The 15,222-nt window shown below is 52.2% G+C and overlaps 1 protein-coding gene across 1 annotated transcript; it reads left to right on the top strand.

Moving 5' to 3' along the window:
• Window positions 1–5,505: 5,505 nt before the first annotated feature.
• Window positions 5,506–7,141, top strand: BLCAP (BLCAP apoptosis inducing factor). The gene has a single exon (XM_009985353.2). It carries the CDS (start codon window positions 5,537–5,539, stop codon window positions 5,798–5,800), a length of 264 nt encoding a protein of 87 aa, XP_009983655.1. The 5' UTR covers window positions 5,506–5,536; the 3' UTR covers window positions 5,801–7,141.
• Window positions 7,142–15,222: the final 8,081 nt, after the last annotated feature.

Here is a 15,222-nt window from a genome sequence, read left to right as displayed (position 1 = left end):
GCTCACAGGTGATTTATTCACCCTGGAGTTGGGAGTGCACCGTGGTCCAAATGAAGTGGGCTAATCAATATCCCAGTCAGTAACAAAACTCGGAGAGCCGCTATGGAAGTGATGAAGAGAGTGGCTCAACAGAGAGCTTCCACTTTCCATGAAATGAGTTGCTTTGGCTTGTCTCTAGCTTGAGAAATCAAAACACTGCGTAACCCCGAGGCTTGGTCAGTCAAGGATTTGCTGCTCTTCTGAAAACTGTTTGCAATTACATTGCGCCATTTCTGAGTCTACATGAAGTGTTCAAGGCACGAACTTACCAAAGGCTGGGATAAGGCCTTTGCCAAAAATTGAAGACTTGCTTTTTCCAGCTGAGTCATACCAGCAGATAAAGCTTTAAAGAAAGAGAAAAAATAGTGGCAAGGCACAAAAAACCCAACCTTGAAGAAGTTAGATCCCTAGTACTGTAAATTGGTCTTAAAGTTTGAACAGTCATGGCTCTTGGGTTTTTTAAGAGAGGCGGTTGGCATCTAGAAAGCTGGCCTGCTGTTGCTTTTCTTAGCTGAACTCCTCAAACTCATCACTTGATAGCTCTTTTGCTTCTTTCCCCCCCCCCCCCAATACTTTAGGTATTGTGTATTTTTAGCAGCTGTTTTGGGTGCTACGTGATATTTGAGAGTTGGTTTTGAACATGTGCTGGCAGCATGAGGCACTGCCCACACACACCAGTTTAAGTTACGTGGCTGTGACAGGGTTTTTGATGTAAGCAATTTTAAGCAAACTGTACTACAGGTGAGCCTTACAGGTAAGAAACTCAGTGCAAGTCCTGAGACTTGCTCTTCAGTTTATGTGCACTGTGTAACTTGAGAGATTTTTATCTAGACAGCGTGGCTTTTAATTCCCAAGCAGAAACTTCAGCTTCAGGGAAAGGGGGAGATGGGCACCACTGTCCCCCAGTAAAAAGGTTACTTGGTCTTTTCTTGCAGACCTTTCCACTGCCAGCCTGGGTGACTGTTTCTGTAGCATCTGCTGGGGAAATTCCTTGCAGACAGCACTGACTTAACAGCTGCCTTAGTAAGGTTGGAACAAGCTTACCTTTCAAGTGCCTGGTGAAAGCCAGCTGATTATTCTCCCCTGTCAGGGTAATGGACTGCTAAGGAATTAGCACGTTATTGAGGAAGGTACAGGCTTGATGTTGGCATACTGACATATAAAACCTACGGTGTAGGAACACCTCTTGGCCTCTAATTCAGCAATTCAGCTGAATTAGCTTGTAGAATACCAAGGAACAGCTTGCTGTCTCCTCAGATGGATTTATTCTAAAATGTGACAGACCCATTGCAAAGCACTACAGACTCACGCTGCGCTGCTCCCTTTTGACTCGTCGTAATTGAAGTTTTGTTTCTGGCTGCAAAAGGTGTGACACTACCCTCGCACTGGAATTTGAAAATCCTTCTCACAAGCGTATGCCAGTAGTACCTGCTGGTTTTGAATGGTCTTGGGAGGGAAGATGAAAGAAGGAAGGGCTGTCAACACTATGGAAGCCGATTAATAAGCATGTGGAAAAGCATTGGTGTTTGCTTACTAACAAGGTGCGCAGGGAACCTCCCCAGGCTGCTCCTCTGCCTGCAGGAACAGACAGGGAGGAGGCTCCAGCAGCACATGGAGATCAGATGGAGCCGCTGAGCACTGACTGTGGGGAGAGCAGCAGGAGCATCGCCTGCTCTCTGCTGCTGAGGGGTCTAAAGCGAGTTCAAGTGGCTCTTAGGAGGTGTGGAGGAGCGAGAGGAGGCAGTGGTGGTGTGATGAAAGGAGCTGCGTGGTAAACACGAGCAGCTGCCAAGTCAGATGACTTGAGCAGGAGAGCAGTCTTGAGGATAGCAGGACACCAGGCTGGCTAAGGAAAGAGATGAGTCAGGCAGGGGAGAACAAGAGCAACTGGTTGAGGAAAAGCAGGATGTGGTTGTGAAACAGGGAGCTGGTAGAAGTACTATTAGGTGACAGGTTCCTCTTTGCTCTGAGATGTGGTAATCTTTAGCTTGGATCATGAGGAGGGGACAAAGACAACAAGGTAGGAATTTCTCATTTGCAAGTTTCACCTTGCTTGAGAATGTAGGCAAAACTTAATATTGTTACGGCTTCAAGAAGGGGCTGCCTACCCTGGGCACCAAGGAGAGTGACAGTTCCCTGCTCAGTAAAGAGTAGATAGCAGGAGATGCTGTTTCTCTTTGATAGGTAGCATGGGAAGAGAAATCGGTCTTGTTGCCAGCTGTATGTAAAGGAATCTCCAGTGAAGAGCTAGGAAGAGTATGTGTCTTACTAGTGGAAGGTTGAGCCGCAAAAGTCTCAAGGAGAAGGTGCCTTATCTAGGATCAGCTATGGGATACAGCAGACAAAGGGTTTTCCACCTTGAACTGGTGGCTAGCAAAGGGGCACATGAAAATACAAGCAAACTGACTGTTGAACATCTGCATTTGTTAAAAGTCCAGGAGGTTTGAAGGTTGAAGGGCACTGACATTGAAACTTCATAGTAAAAATAATCACCATTAAATGGTTCTTTATTTTGTAGAGCAGTTGCATGGATTAGTACAAGCAGCTGGCTCTTGCAGGAAATCCCAATATTTAAAAATGGGTTGTTCTGAGGTGGGTTTGTCTTTGTAGGAAGCATTTAGGTAATGCTTACTTGCTCAGAATCAACTCGCTGTTTAGAGCATTGTGGCTCAAGGCTTTGCTGTGGTGAGGAGGCCAGACCATGGAGTGAAGTACAGCTGTGTCACAAACTGTGATTAACTGTAGGCAACTGTGAAGTTTGGGGGCCAAAAGCAGCATGTGAGCTTACTAACGCCGAGAGGTTTGTGAAATTAGTCCTGGCAGATTCTAGAGCTGTGTTCCAGCCTTGTGCTCTTCTGACAGACACATTGTCTTAGGTTGGTTTTTGTCCATTTCTTTGGTGTAGAGACAGAAAGCCCAAAGAAGTTGCCTGTAGGCACTTTCAGCCAAAGATTCGGGAACAGGTGACCCAAAGAGTGCAGCATGTGTCCAGCCACACAAGTCAAGCTGATGTGATTTCAGGGCTGGATCTAGCAAAAGTATGACATCATGTTTATGCAGTGATTGGTACTGCTCAATGTTTGCACCACTCAGAGAAAGACTGTAGGAAGCTTCAAGGAAGGAATGTTTCAGGAGGATTAAGGCAGCTGCAGATCATGGATTTGGTACAACTTCCTTGTATTCAATGCAATCTGAACTGAAAGGCTGGATGGTGGGGTTTAGTTGCCTATCTGTTCAAATCTTTGTTCTTAAATATTTTCTATTTTTCCCCTTGGAAAAGAGTTATCTAATACTCCTGCAGTACTTTCATGCCAGAAACATCTAAGCAGTTCACAAAGACTAGCAGACAGCATGTTTTGTTATTAAATAAGTAATCCTTATTTCCAATTCATAGATGGGGAAGCAAGCTTGGAACTAGACTTGCCTGTGAGATACAAGTGAGCGAGCTGCATAAAACAGGACTAGCATTGGGAGTTTTATTCCTTTCACTTTATCCATATTGCAACGTAAAATAACTTCTTCCTTGTCCTTTGGCTGCCTAAGGTCAGCTTAGTTTTACTAATTGAACCCCAGCCACCCTCTCTGCTGGAGAACTCTCTTGCAGGAGCACCAGTACAGCATACTTTTCCCAGATGCTCTTGATCTGTTTGCCCTGGTGGCGATTTTGGCCTAGCTTCTCTCTCACTAACACTAAAATCGATCCTGCTGCTGAGAACACGGTGGATGGCAGTGTGCTGCCTGCTTCTGACAACAGAGCTGGTTGGTACCTGCGAGCTTACAGAGCTAGAAGACAAGTCTGACCTCAGTGGTTTTTGGAAGTGAACCATGTGTGGTTTTCTCTTGGCTTTTCTGTGCAGTCTCTCGTTCTCCCTCCTTTCACCCGGAAATCCCTTCTCCTGCCAACAGGAGCCAGTGGAATGTGCTGTTTGTTTACCTTCTCACTCCATCCTACTAACTTTCCCCCCACCCCCCCAGGTTGTAATCCTAACAAGCTCAGCTCAGCCCTCCATCCTTCTGATGGAGTACTACTGACTTGAGTATTTCCAGATAAAAGAATTGCTGCAGGAAGCTGTTCTGGCCAGGCAGGGTCTGTTCAGCGGGGATGAGGCTGTGGCATTCTGCAAGGCTGGGGCTGCCCTCTCGCCTGTTTCTGTGCCCTGGCTGGCAGCTGCTTCGCTCAGTGTCACTGCATGTCATCATGATGTGCTACAGCGTCACAGGGAAGAGCATGCTTCCCAAGCTCTTCCCTTTTCCAGCATTCCCCTGCATGGTTTTGCCCTTTTGGGGTAATAAGGTAGGAGCCTCTACATCCCCTCTTCTCATAGTTGCCCTACTTCATGAACTGAAGTAAATCTCACAGTTATTCCCTCCTGCTAGCATTGATATCTTCTTGCCTGATTTGCTGTTGCTATCCCAGACTCCTGAACTCCTTTCTTCTGCCCCCTTTCAACAGTTCTGGCTCTGGAAAAACACCTGTAAGGCAGTTATTATTTTTAAAGCTGCCTGAATTTCTTGAAGATGTTTGAACTGCTTAGAAAGAAAAAAGTCTCACACACTTAGTGAAGTTGATATTGTTGCTAAAGGTTGAAGTGTGTTTTCTGGACTTCTAGTGTACTGCCATCCCTGGCTAGAGAAGTCCTTAAAGCTGAGTGTTTCCACAGGATTTTATAATAATCCAAGTGAGGAAATCCTGTGTTTACAGCACTTATGGAAATTGCCATTTTGAGACTGTCCCCTCTTTGATCTATTCACATACTTTGTTTTATCTGACTTTAGCTGATTGGCAAGGATTGTAAGTCCCTTAAGCAGGAACTGTCCTCCCCTTTGTTTCACAGCCTGGACATTGTCGGGGCTTTCCTGGTTAGCTGCATGCATGGCTTGAATTTGGTGCTGTCCTGCTGGAAGACTTTATAACGGGTCTGGGGAGGAAGCAGTTTGTGCGCTTAACACTTCCTAGACACTTCTTGCACTGACACTTCTAGCACCTAACAGTTTACCCCTCAGTTGCATTTCTTTATACCATCACTCAAGTCTTTGGACAGTCTTGAATAAATACGTGTGTGGGGAAGGCTGTGGCAGCTTGTTTTCCATTCTGTTTCCCCCTTCTCCCTTTCTGTTCCTGCGCTGTGCTAAAGAAAAGGGTCTCACAACTGCTAGCCTGGGTGAAAGCCTGAGAAGTGGAGCACACAAGGAGTGAGCTTTTACAGCAGTAGTAGGTAATTGTGCCCCAGCTGAACAGTTCAGAAAGCAGGAAACTCCACCAGCTCTGAGAAACATCACAATTCACTACTGGGAGTTCAAGCATCAGCATACGATGCTCGGGAGTAATTGAAGCTGTGTGAGAAGAATGTCTGTTATTTTTTTCCGCTGTGTTTCTCTAACATTCTGACATTTTACTCCTCCCTACAGAACAGCCTGCCCACCGGAGGAGTTGCTGGAGACTGTTCTGGAGCACATCCGATTGCTGCTGCCACAAGGCCCCAGCCCGCCAGCCACAATGTACTGCCTTCAGTGGCTGCTACCTGTTCTGCTCATACCTAAGCCCCTCAACCCAGCTTTGTGGTTCAGTCACTCGATGTTCATGGGCTTCTACCTGCTCAGTTTCCTCCTGGAACGGAAACCTTGCACAATTTGTGCCTTGGTCTTCCTGGCAGCTCTATTCCTCATCTGCTACAGCTGCTGGGGGAACTGCTTCTTGTATCACTGCACAGGATCCCAGTTGCCAGAGTCGGCTCATGATCCCAGCATAGTGGGCACCTAGAAAACAATCTTCCAGTCTGCTGAGGGCTCTTGTTTTTCTCTTAAAATGGGGGTGGGCTAGGGAGGAGGGAGGGGGTGTCGTTAGGCATGTGACTGGAGTAAAACCAGCCTGTTTCCTGTAACTGTGTGTGGACTGGAGTGGTAAATTCCACTCTGCCTGTGAAATTCAACTTGTTTACTGTGTGAACTCTGGCAGCACCACCTGCTTTTTTAGAAGCAGAAATCTTTTTTTTCCTTCCCGTATCACCGGGAACGGACACCAGCCCTCCTAACTGAGAACTGATAGAGGACCGAGCTGCTGGCCTCCACCCAGCCATTGCACGGTGGTGGTGTTGTGTGTCACTCACTTGTCTGCATTAGGCCACAGTGGTCTAACTCAGGGCTCTTGGCCCACTGATTCTGCTCGAGTAGCTACAAGATTCTCTCCCATCTTTCCCTTTGTGGGGAGCCAGCCTTCCCACCCTGCTGATCAAGGGCAAGCTCAACAGCTCACAGATGCACTTGGCCAAAAGCTGCTGGAGCCAGAGGCAGTTGAGTCATCTCCTCCTGCTCAGCCTGCCAAAGAGATGCGTGCACTGCCGAAGTGCTTTCTGAACTACTCACGCTCTGAGATCATAGCCTGAAAGCCTCAGTTATGCTGCTGCTTTTGTAAAGCCTCACAGATATTGGAGACTGTCTCTTCCCCTCCTCCTAGATTTCCAAGGTTTGCCAAGTTATCATCTGTTGGGATAAAGAACCAGTATGCTGCAAGGTGTGGAGTTTTGAAAGCCTCTGTGAACCTCACCCTGTAACACTGATGCTAACCCAAAAGGCCAGGTGTGGGCAGGGCAGGAGAGGGTCCCAAGGTAGAGCCATGGCTTGAAGCAGTGAATGCTTCAGCTGTTTTCAGTGATGGTGTTTTTGGGCCAGGGGTGACCAAAGGTGCTGGTGCTACTGACTGGAGAAGGAGGAGGCTAGAGGAGCACCTGGTGTCTCCACCTCCCTGGCAGAAGGATGTCAAGAAGCCTAGGTGGTGGAGCTGGGTCAGTCCCACACACCACAGCTGTGCAGAGCTCCACACTGCATACATTACTCTGTGTAGCCATGGCTCTTGAGGAGCCCAGCCTGGGGCAGAAGTTTGTTTGTGTGAAGCCCTAAAGGTTGACACAAAATACTGTCTCTAAACTTTAAAGGGTTCCCCCTCCCCTTTGCCCTCTGTTTGTCTTTACTTTGGTCTCATAGTGGAGAGCAGCAACAGTGGCTGTTGCTGTCCCGAGGAAGTTCAAGCTCTGAGGTTGTGAAACTTCCAGAGTATTGTTTGTTCATTGCACAGCTGTTCAAAATGTTTAATAAAGCTTTATAAACTTTGGTCTATGGCCTCCTGCCCAGCATGATGCATTGGCTGCTCATAGCAGATGCCTTCGCCCAGCAATCATGTGTCTGTATTGTTCTGTTCCCAGCATAGTAACTCCAGAGTCTCCAGCAAGAGGCAGAGCCTGTTTGTGCTGTAGCTCCCAGTCCTGACTCTTCCCTTAACTGTTTAACCTGACCATAGGCAGACTGGGAACCATACTGGCAATTCCTAAACAGACTGGTCTTACACACAGCACATCGCTTTTGGTTGTATCTGTGCACTTCCATGACAGATTCCCCTTTTCCTTACCGCTTATGAAATTAAGCCACAGAGCCATGTCCTGAGAGCCGCTGATCCCCAGCACTGGCAGTAGAAGTGTTATCTGCCAGGCGCCTAGGCAGTGTAAGCCCATCCCACCACATCCCATCTTCTCAGCCTGTCCCACTGCTGTGGGCAGAGACCAGGCTGCAACCCAGCTGCCACGAGGCATCCAGGGGAGATGCAGTTGTGTTAGCCCTTCCCCAGCTTTGGCCATGACTCCATGTCATACCAGGGGGAGACAGGTGACACAGGACTGTCGGATCCAATGGCACCCAGGAGCACCTTAAGAGAGTTCAGGGGCGTAGGAGCAGTGCTGCTGGAGCTGAAACTGGCTTCCTCCACCCTTGCTCTGAAGCCCTGAAGACCAAATCCAAGTTGGAAGGGGTTCAGGGGATATCAGTGCTCAGAGGTTTAAAAAAAAGCATGTGCCACATCACCAAGAATAGATACGACAGCTCTGTCACCTGTCGGGCCAAGGGAAATCCTAGTAGCTGTCATACCGGCTACAGCAAACGGAAAGGAGAGGGGAAGGCAGCTCATTTGCAGCCTACAGCAAGGCTGTCGCCTGCACTCTGAGCAGCTTTTAAGTTTAAATTCATTGAAGCTAATGCAGTCAGTTCTTTTAAGAGTTCGTTTTTGTTGCTAACTAGCCAAGTTGCCCTCTGCAACCCGAGCCATGAAGCCAGACGGTCCTTTGGGTGGGAGCAAGCCCTGGCCTCGTACGCAGGGTTCAAGAGAAGATGCCACTGCAGGCTTCCCTGCTGCGAGACCCACCCTGGAGCAAAACAGTGCTTCAAAAGAGGGAGAGATCTCAGCAGACCGATGGGTAAGGAACCTCCTTTTTGCAGCCCTCCCACCCCAAACGCAGATAAAGAGCACTCTTTGATACGCACGCAGCCCTCCCCAGCACACTGCCTTACCCTTTTTAGAGCGCCGAGATACCATCTTTGTTTTAAAGATAGAAAATTAAAGCACCTTCATCATGGTCAGACAGAAAGCCTTAGGCAGAGCAAGCAACCCAACCAGGTCTCACGTCCCATGCTAATGCCCTGCTCGTCCTTCTCTATGTAGAGACCATGAAAAACCAGCCTGCGACTGCAGAACAGGTCAAACCCGACGGCTTTTGAAAAGCATCATCGCAGCTTCGCTGCTTGTGCACCGCAAATTGGACTGAGCCTGTACAGACGCAGCACCTGCGCTCTTGGGCAGGTGTTTGCTGGCTACGCAGAAGAAAGCTGAGAGGAGATGTTTTGCCCTGGTCTCGAGGAGCTCCTCTGCTGGAGGAGCAGTGAGGTGGCTCTGTCCTCTGGTATCCTGGAGGCACCAAGGGGTCTCTGCATGGGGATGGCCCTGGTGGGCAGGTGCTCCAGGGAGTAGCTACACTAGTGACTCTGAAAGCAGTGGGGTTTAAAACACAACCACTGTGTTGTGCCAGGTCCCATCAAGCCTGGACACCGCCCGCAAGGGCTTTGGCACAGAGCGAGTCTCATCGTTACATTGCTGTGTTACAGAGCGTCCATCTGCCCGGTGCTCCCTAGATACAGGGAGCAGGAGCCTTAAGCTGTTCCTTTGTCTTTCCATTTGAAGGAGAGATCATTTTTTCTAGGTCACATAACAGATCAGTAACACAGCAGGGTCAGGAAAGGAAAAAAACAACCCCAAACCCAGGCTCTGACCTGTGGAAAGAGAGATGCAGCTGAGATCAGGCAGTCCTTTGGTTCCTCACTGCAGCCCCAGGGTCTGGGCGCTTCTCACTCCCCTCCTCACCACTCGTCAGGGAGAGAGAACATCCCCGAGATGAGCAACTGTGACACCACAAGGCTTCCCACAGAGAAGCTTTGGCCATGACTACCAGGCTGGTACAGCTTTTTGAACCCTGGATCTGCTGGACATCCATGTTGATGTATCTCATCCCAGGGGCTGATGTTTGGCAGTTGAGCTCCTGGCACTGCTCAGGGTGCAGGTAGGGGGACCAGCTGTCTGGGGCCACCATGGCCACTAGCCTCCTCTCCCAGCATCTGTCTATCCATCCCTGAATCTTGCTGGGTGATTAGTGCCTCCTGCCTGTATGCTCTCCCTGCTTATCCTAAGACAAGCCCACAACATGGCCTTACTAACTTAGCAGCAGATGGAGGTTGATCCCACTGAGGAGCCGCTTGGGCTGGAAGTGCCCAGCAGCCGGCTCAGAGAGGCACCTAAATCCAGAGGTGCAGCCCTGCTGCTGGTAGCACCAGGCTCCCATGGGCTCCAAGCTCATCACCTCGTGCTGCTACCCTGGGGCTGGTCCAGCCAAACCCTCCGAGCCACAGAAACCACAAACATCACTGAGGGCTACAGAGAGCCCTGCCAGTGCTCTTTGGTCTTGCCTGTCTCTCACTCCTTGCACCCAGTGGTTGCCCAGCCCTCGGTGACCACAGGAGGTAAGCTACATGTCAGGTAAGGACTTCAGCCCTTCCCTCCCAAGCCTGGAGATTAACCCTTGGCAAGAGGGTTTTGCTACTCCTGTGAGCAAAGGCAAATCCTCTGGTAGCAGGGCAAGAGAGGACAGGTGGCTCAGGTGCCACCAGACCTGCTGCTGGCAGGGATAAGATCCGAGCAGCAGAGTCCACAGGGGACAAAGACAGGCTTTGGCCTCCGAGTCAACGCGTGCAGGAGCCTCCCATTCATCACTCCTTGGGGCCAGTGAGCACAGCAGGGGCTGCAGTGGCAGTGAGAGCCGAGCACAGCCAGACACTCTGCTCCTGCCCTGAGCCCTTCTGCTGGGTCTGGGCTATGGGAGAGACCCCAGACCCACAGCACAGCCCGGAATTTGCTCCAGGAGATCCTCAGCATTTGGAGTGGTTCAAGGCTGCTCCCCATGTGGTCACAAGCATTTGTCCTCCGGGAGCCTGGATCAAAAGCCAGGACTTGATGTGCTTTGGCGGTGCTACCACTGAGCTTTGGGGAAAGTGAAGGGGATGCTCATGCCAAACAACTCATCCTTGCCATTTTAGAAATCCAACACCAGCACAGGACCCCTAGCTCCTCGCCAGACCTGCTGTGGGGGCAGCCACAGCCCCCACCCTAGCACCCAAATCCTCTCCTGGGCTTACAGGGTGAAACACAAGCATGAAGCAAACAGCAAGATTAAGTCCATTAAATGAAGCACATGGTGTAATCCCCAGGAGCATCTGCCCAGCTCAGGCTGCAGACGCCTGGCAAGACCAGACCTCATCAGCAATTCCTACCTCAAACCTCTGCCCCCTCCAACCTAACATCACCCCCTTCCCACCCCTCTTCACAGGGCCAGCCTCTACAAAGGACTGGGCTAGGGTGGGCTGCACGTCCTGCTGACTGCCCCCATCACCTTTTTAAGATGCTTCAGCTGCCAACGAGGCTGATGACCAGACATGGAGCAAAAGAGACAGGGAGAGAAGGAAGCAAGCAGTGCCATAGGCAGGGCTTGGAAGTACTGAATCCAGCCCCCCAGGCTGCCCTGGGGCTCACCCCAGCCTGCCCACAGCACCCTTCCCCGTAGCCACCCCACAGCACCCTTCCCCATAGCCACCCCACTATCAAGCAGTGATGCTAAAGAGGCAAAGCCAAGAGCTGGAAGAGCCTCAGTCCCAGCTCTCCTTCCAGCGTGACCTCACCAGCCCACCCCCCAGCCTACACATTGCACATGGATCAAGGGACTCATGGACAGCAGATAATCCCTCAATCACTTAATTGCTTTAAAGGGAAACAAAACATAAAGCATTAAACATTTAAGGCAACAAGACCAAGTCACTCACCAGCCCGCGGAGGAGGGAGCAGCAACGTGCCAGCGCTGAGCAGCCAGACCCAGGGGCTCGGGGCACTAAAGCCACCCCAGACCACAGCAGCAGTGGAGCAGCAGCAGCATCCACTCTGCTTCCAGAGCCCACTCCCTCTGACGCCGTGCTATATATCAATTACTTAATCACCGAGTGAGGGATCCCAATCAGCACCCACTAATTATCCTAACGAAGCAGGCCTGCTTCTTTTAGTTGCTGATGAAGCAGATTGTGCTGAAGGGAGGGCTGTCCCCCGTCCTGTCCCCCCCAGCCCAGCCGATGGGGGTGGCAGTCAGCTCTCCTGCCTCCTGGCCTTGGGGCAGCTCCGCTGGCCCTGGCTTTGGCCAGAAGGATATGTGCACCCAGGTCACCGTGTCACTCAGTCTCGTGGGGGCCAATGCTCCCTCCCTGGGTGTGGGCAGGGACCTGGGTATTCCCACCCGCAGAGGCTGGGAAGCAGGGATGAACGCAGCAGAGGAGCCCCTGGGGTCCATCACGGCCAACGCCACGTGTCAGTCGCGTGTGCCACAGCCCTCTGCTTGGCATCGGCAGCTGCAGCTGGGATCCCACCCGTGATGCAGGCTGCATCCCAGCTCAGCTCGGAGCACGCTGGCCTGATTCTGCACCCATCATGGCAGTGCTTCGCTGCTGGAGCGGCCTGGACACAGGGAGCTTGCCCACCACCACCAGCCAGCTGTCCCTGGCCCTCGGAGCAGGAAGGACATGATGGATGAGGCTCTTCTTGTAGGAGCAGACGATGGGACTGCGCTGGACAACAAGCCCATGTGCGGAGACAGGGATGGCTCCAGAGGTACAGAAGTGGCACGAGATCCTAGAAGCATTGGACAGAAAAAGTGTGTGAAGCACCAGGAGCCACACACGGGCACTGCACGTGCTGCAGGAACCACCAACTCCTGTAACGGAATGCTAAGAAATGCTCTCATTCATAAGCCACGCTTTTTTTTTTTTTTGTGAGGTCTGTTTGTATTTAATTATCAAATTGCAAAGTATTTACATCAACGTTAGAGTTTCAAAGCATCTCCACCCTCCACCACCCACAAAGCTGGACCTTTTCAGGTTTTTTTTCCCAAAGTTTTATTATTATTCAAAAAAAAAAAAAAAAAAGCTAAATATTTTACTCAGACACCAAAAAAGGCAGGTGGGAGGTGAGGGGAGCTGGGGAGAGAGACACAGATCCACATGTTCTCTGCATAGTCGGTTGGAGATTTTACAAAAACACTGTTTAAAAAAAATGGTAACAGCAGAGGAGCATAAATTGTCGGGCGTTACTGACTTCGGGAAGCCAAAGAGCATCCTTAGGTAGGGGCTCCCCTCTCGAGTTTATTGGCTTAAAAAATAAATTGGCAGACGACAATGGTGATAGAGGAGAGGCTCTTGATCCGCGGGGCCTCGAGTCCGGAGATGCTGGGTCCCACCGAAACCGCTGCACAGACACACGGACGGACACACAGACGCTTAGACATGCGTGTGCAGGGGGGCTCCTCCGGGACTCCTTTACTGTCTTCTTTAGCAGAGGTTGCCAAAAGCCACGGGGAGTGAAGCCAGCCCGGGGGTTCCTCGCTCCGAGGGTGCGTTCCTGCCTCGCCGCTTGCCGGAAAGAGCCAGAAAATGAAAGCGCCGGGTTAAGCCCGTTCCTGTCCCGCTGTGCTGGTGCAAGACCCCGTACGTGCTGCAGACAACCAAAGGCCAAACCTGAAAACGTGCTGCTGCCTTCTCTCTCCCCAGCTTTCCGATCAAATCTGGCTTCTGTACATTAACAGGTTTAAGAGGTTTTTCCAGGGGATGGGGATTTTGTATAATTTAGGCAGAGCTATGGCACGGCCACCCCTCGGACTGGCTGTTGTGGGACGGGGCTTCTCTGGCGGCTGCCCATACCAGGGATGCCATAAACATGGAAAGACCCAGAACATCGAAGTTTGGAGAGTCCCTGCCCAAATGCAGGCACAGCAGATCTGCTAGGAAGGGGGGGAGAAAAGGCTCTGAGTCCTAAAACGATTCAAAAAAATCCATGAAACCAGTCTCGTTCTCCAAGCCAGCAAAGGCAGGATCTCTCCATATCACTGAAGAGCCCATTCACACTGATTTTGAAGCTTTTACTCATTAAAAAGGAGCCACCAACCAACCAAGCGAGCACTTGGTTCGTAAATAAGTGGCCCGGGAGCTGCAGGAGGGAGCGGGAGGCAGGGGTGAGCCCGGGCCCTGCTCTGGCGAGGGACTGGGGTTGGGACTGGGTTTGGAAAGGGATTTGAGCCACCCCCACGCCCACACTCAGCTCCCACCCAGCTTTCATGGGACACTGGCACAGCAGCGGGGGCTGGTGAGAGGTGGTTCGGGTCTGCTGCCTGCAAGGAGGCTGTGCTGGAGGGAACCCCCAGCCCACGAGCGATAGGGGGGCACAGCAAGCCCACCGCCCCAGCTCCAAGAGGTGGGTGAAGCCACTGGCTCCCCTCTCCGGATCTTTCCACCAGTGCATGCCAGCACCCCTGCCCCACAGCACCCCCTCCAGCCCCCATCCCACCCCCTGGTCCAGGAGAGCATCCAAAGAGCCCCCAGCTCCTTCTGAGCAAGAGGCACCGAGGGTGTCCAAGACACGAGCGGTGAGGGAGCAAACCCTCGTGAGACACCACGGTGGAGGGTTTCCAGCTGGGTACGGTCATGGAAGGGGAAAAACCAACACATGCAACTAAATCAACATTTGGGAGGGCGCGGGGGCTGCTCGAGGGCTATGTACAAGGCAGGTGCTGGGTGGGAGAGTGCAGGGGTGCCAGCCCCAGGGTTCAGCCCCGTGTGTTGGGGGGGCAAAACTGGGCATGGATAGCTACCCACAGGAGCGAGCAGGGTGGGGATGAGGATGCAAATGCCTCCCATGTGACACAGCACTGCCCGGGATGCTCCTCTGGGATGTTGGCCCATGGCTGGGGACGCTCCCACGGCACAGGGATTGCTGTTGGCAGTTGAGACATGAGGGCTGGGGGTGAAGGCAGCTAAAAACGTAGCTGGTGGACAAAAGCATCCATGAAAGGTAATTATTTCTCCCAAAACGCCCCGAATGGCTGCCCACACCACGCACCTGAGCCCCGCGGTGGCACCAGATTCAGTGGCAGGGCCAGCCCGGTGGCAGAGCTGGTGGCAGAGCTGGGGAAGGTGACTGGGGGGGCTGTGATGTGCTTTCCAGGGGGCTGGCTGGAAGACCAGGAGCACTGGGTGGGAGAAAGTCCAGCGGGGCGGCAGGGCTGGTCGCAGGGAGGGTGAAAGCTCTGTCGGGACCCCACACCCGGTGCCGCTCCCAGGAGAGATGAGATGGGTCCCTTGGGGGACAGACGCAGCTGGAAGACTTGAACGTGCACCCAGGCGCTCCCACGGGATGGTGACGGTCATTGGAGCCAGGAGCAGCCACATTTCACACTCCCAGCACCTGCTAGCGCGGCTCAGCCACAGAGCCCTGCCGCGGCGAGGCCAGAGGGACGCCCGAGGAACGGGGACTGCCAGCATCCCACTGCCACCCCACACTGGCACCACCGCCCCAGCACATCGCCCCATCCGAACCAGCCAGGGCTTGTGCCTTTGCCATGGCAAAACATCTCTGCCAGCACCCTCGGGAGAACCGGAGCCAAGGGAGGGATGGTGGGGAAAGGAAAGGGGCAGGGAAATTTGTGCTGATTGAGAAAGGGGGTGCAAGAAGCCAGGGTCACATGTCCGAGGTGGGGGGTGCTGCCCCCCAAGTCCTCTGGGCTCACCACAGAGCTGCCAGGGGGCAAAAGGTCTCCCAAAAGCGAAGTCTCTCAGAGGGAGATGCTCCACTCGCCCTCCCGAGCCAGCTGTGCCAGTGCCCGCAGGCTCCTCTCGCCAGCGGGACGGCGCCACTTCGTTAAACACGGGCCAGAAGTCTTAAAGAGCGATGGGGAGACCCAGCACCTCCCCTGGCCGCATCTGGAGACGATGCCCCATCCCACT

The sequence above is a fragment of the Tauraco erythrolophus genome, chromosome 18, assembly GCF_009769465.1.
Source record: "Tauraco erythrolophus isolate bTauEry1 chromosome 18, bTauEry1.pri, whole genome shotgun sequence".
Lineage (NCBI taxonomy): Eukaryota > Metazoa > Chordata > Aves > Musophagiformes > Musophagidae > Tauraco > Tauraco erythrolophus.
This window is presented reverse-complemented; position numbering and strand designations above follow the sequence as displayed.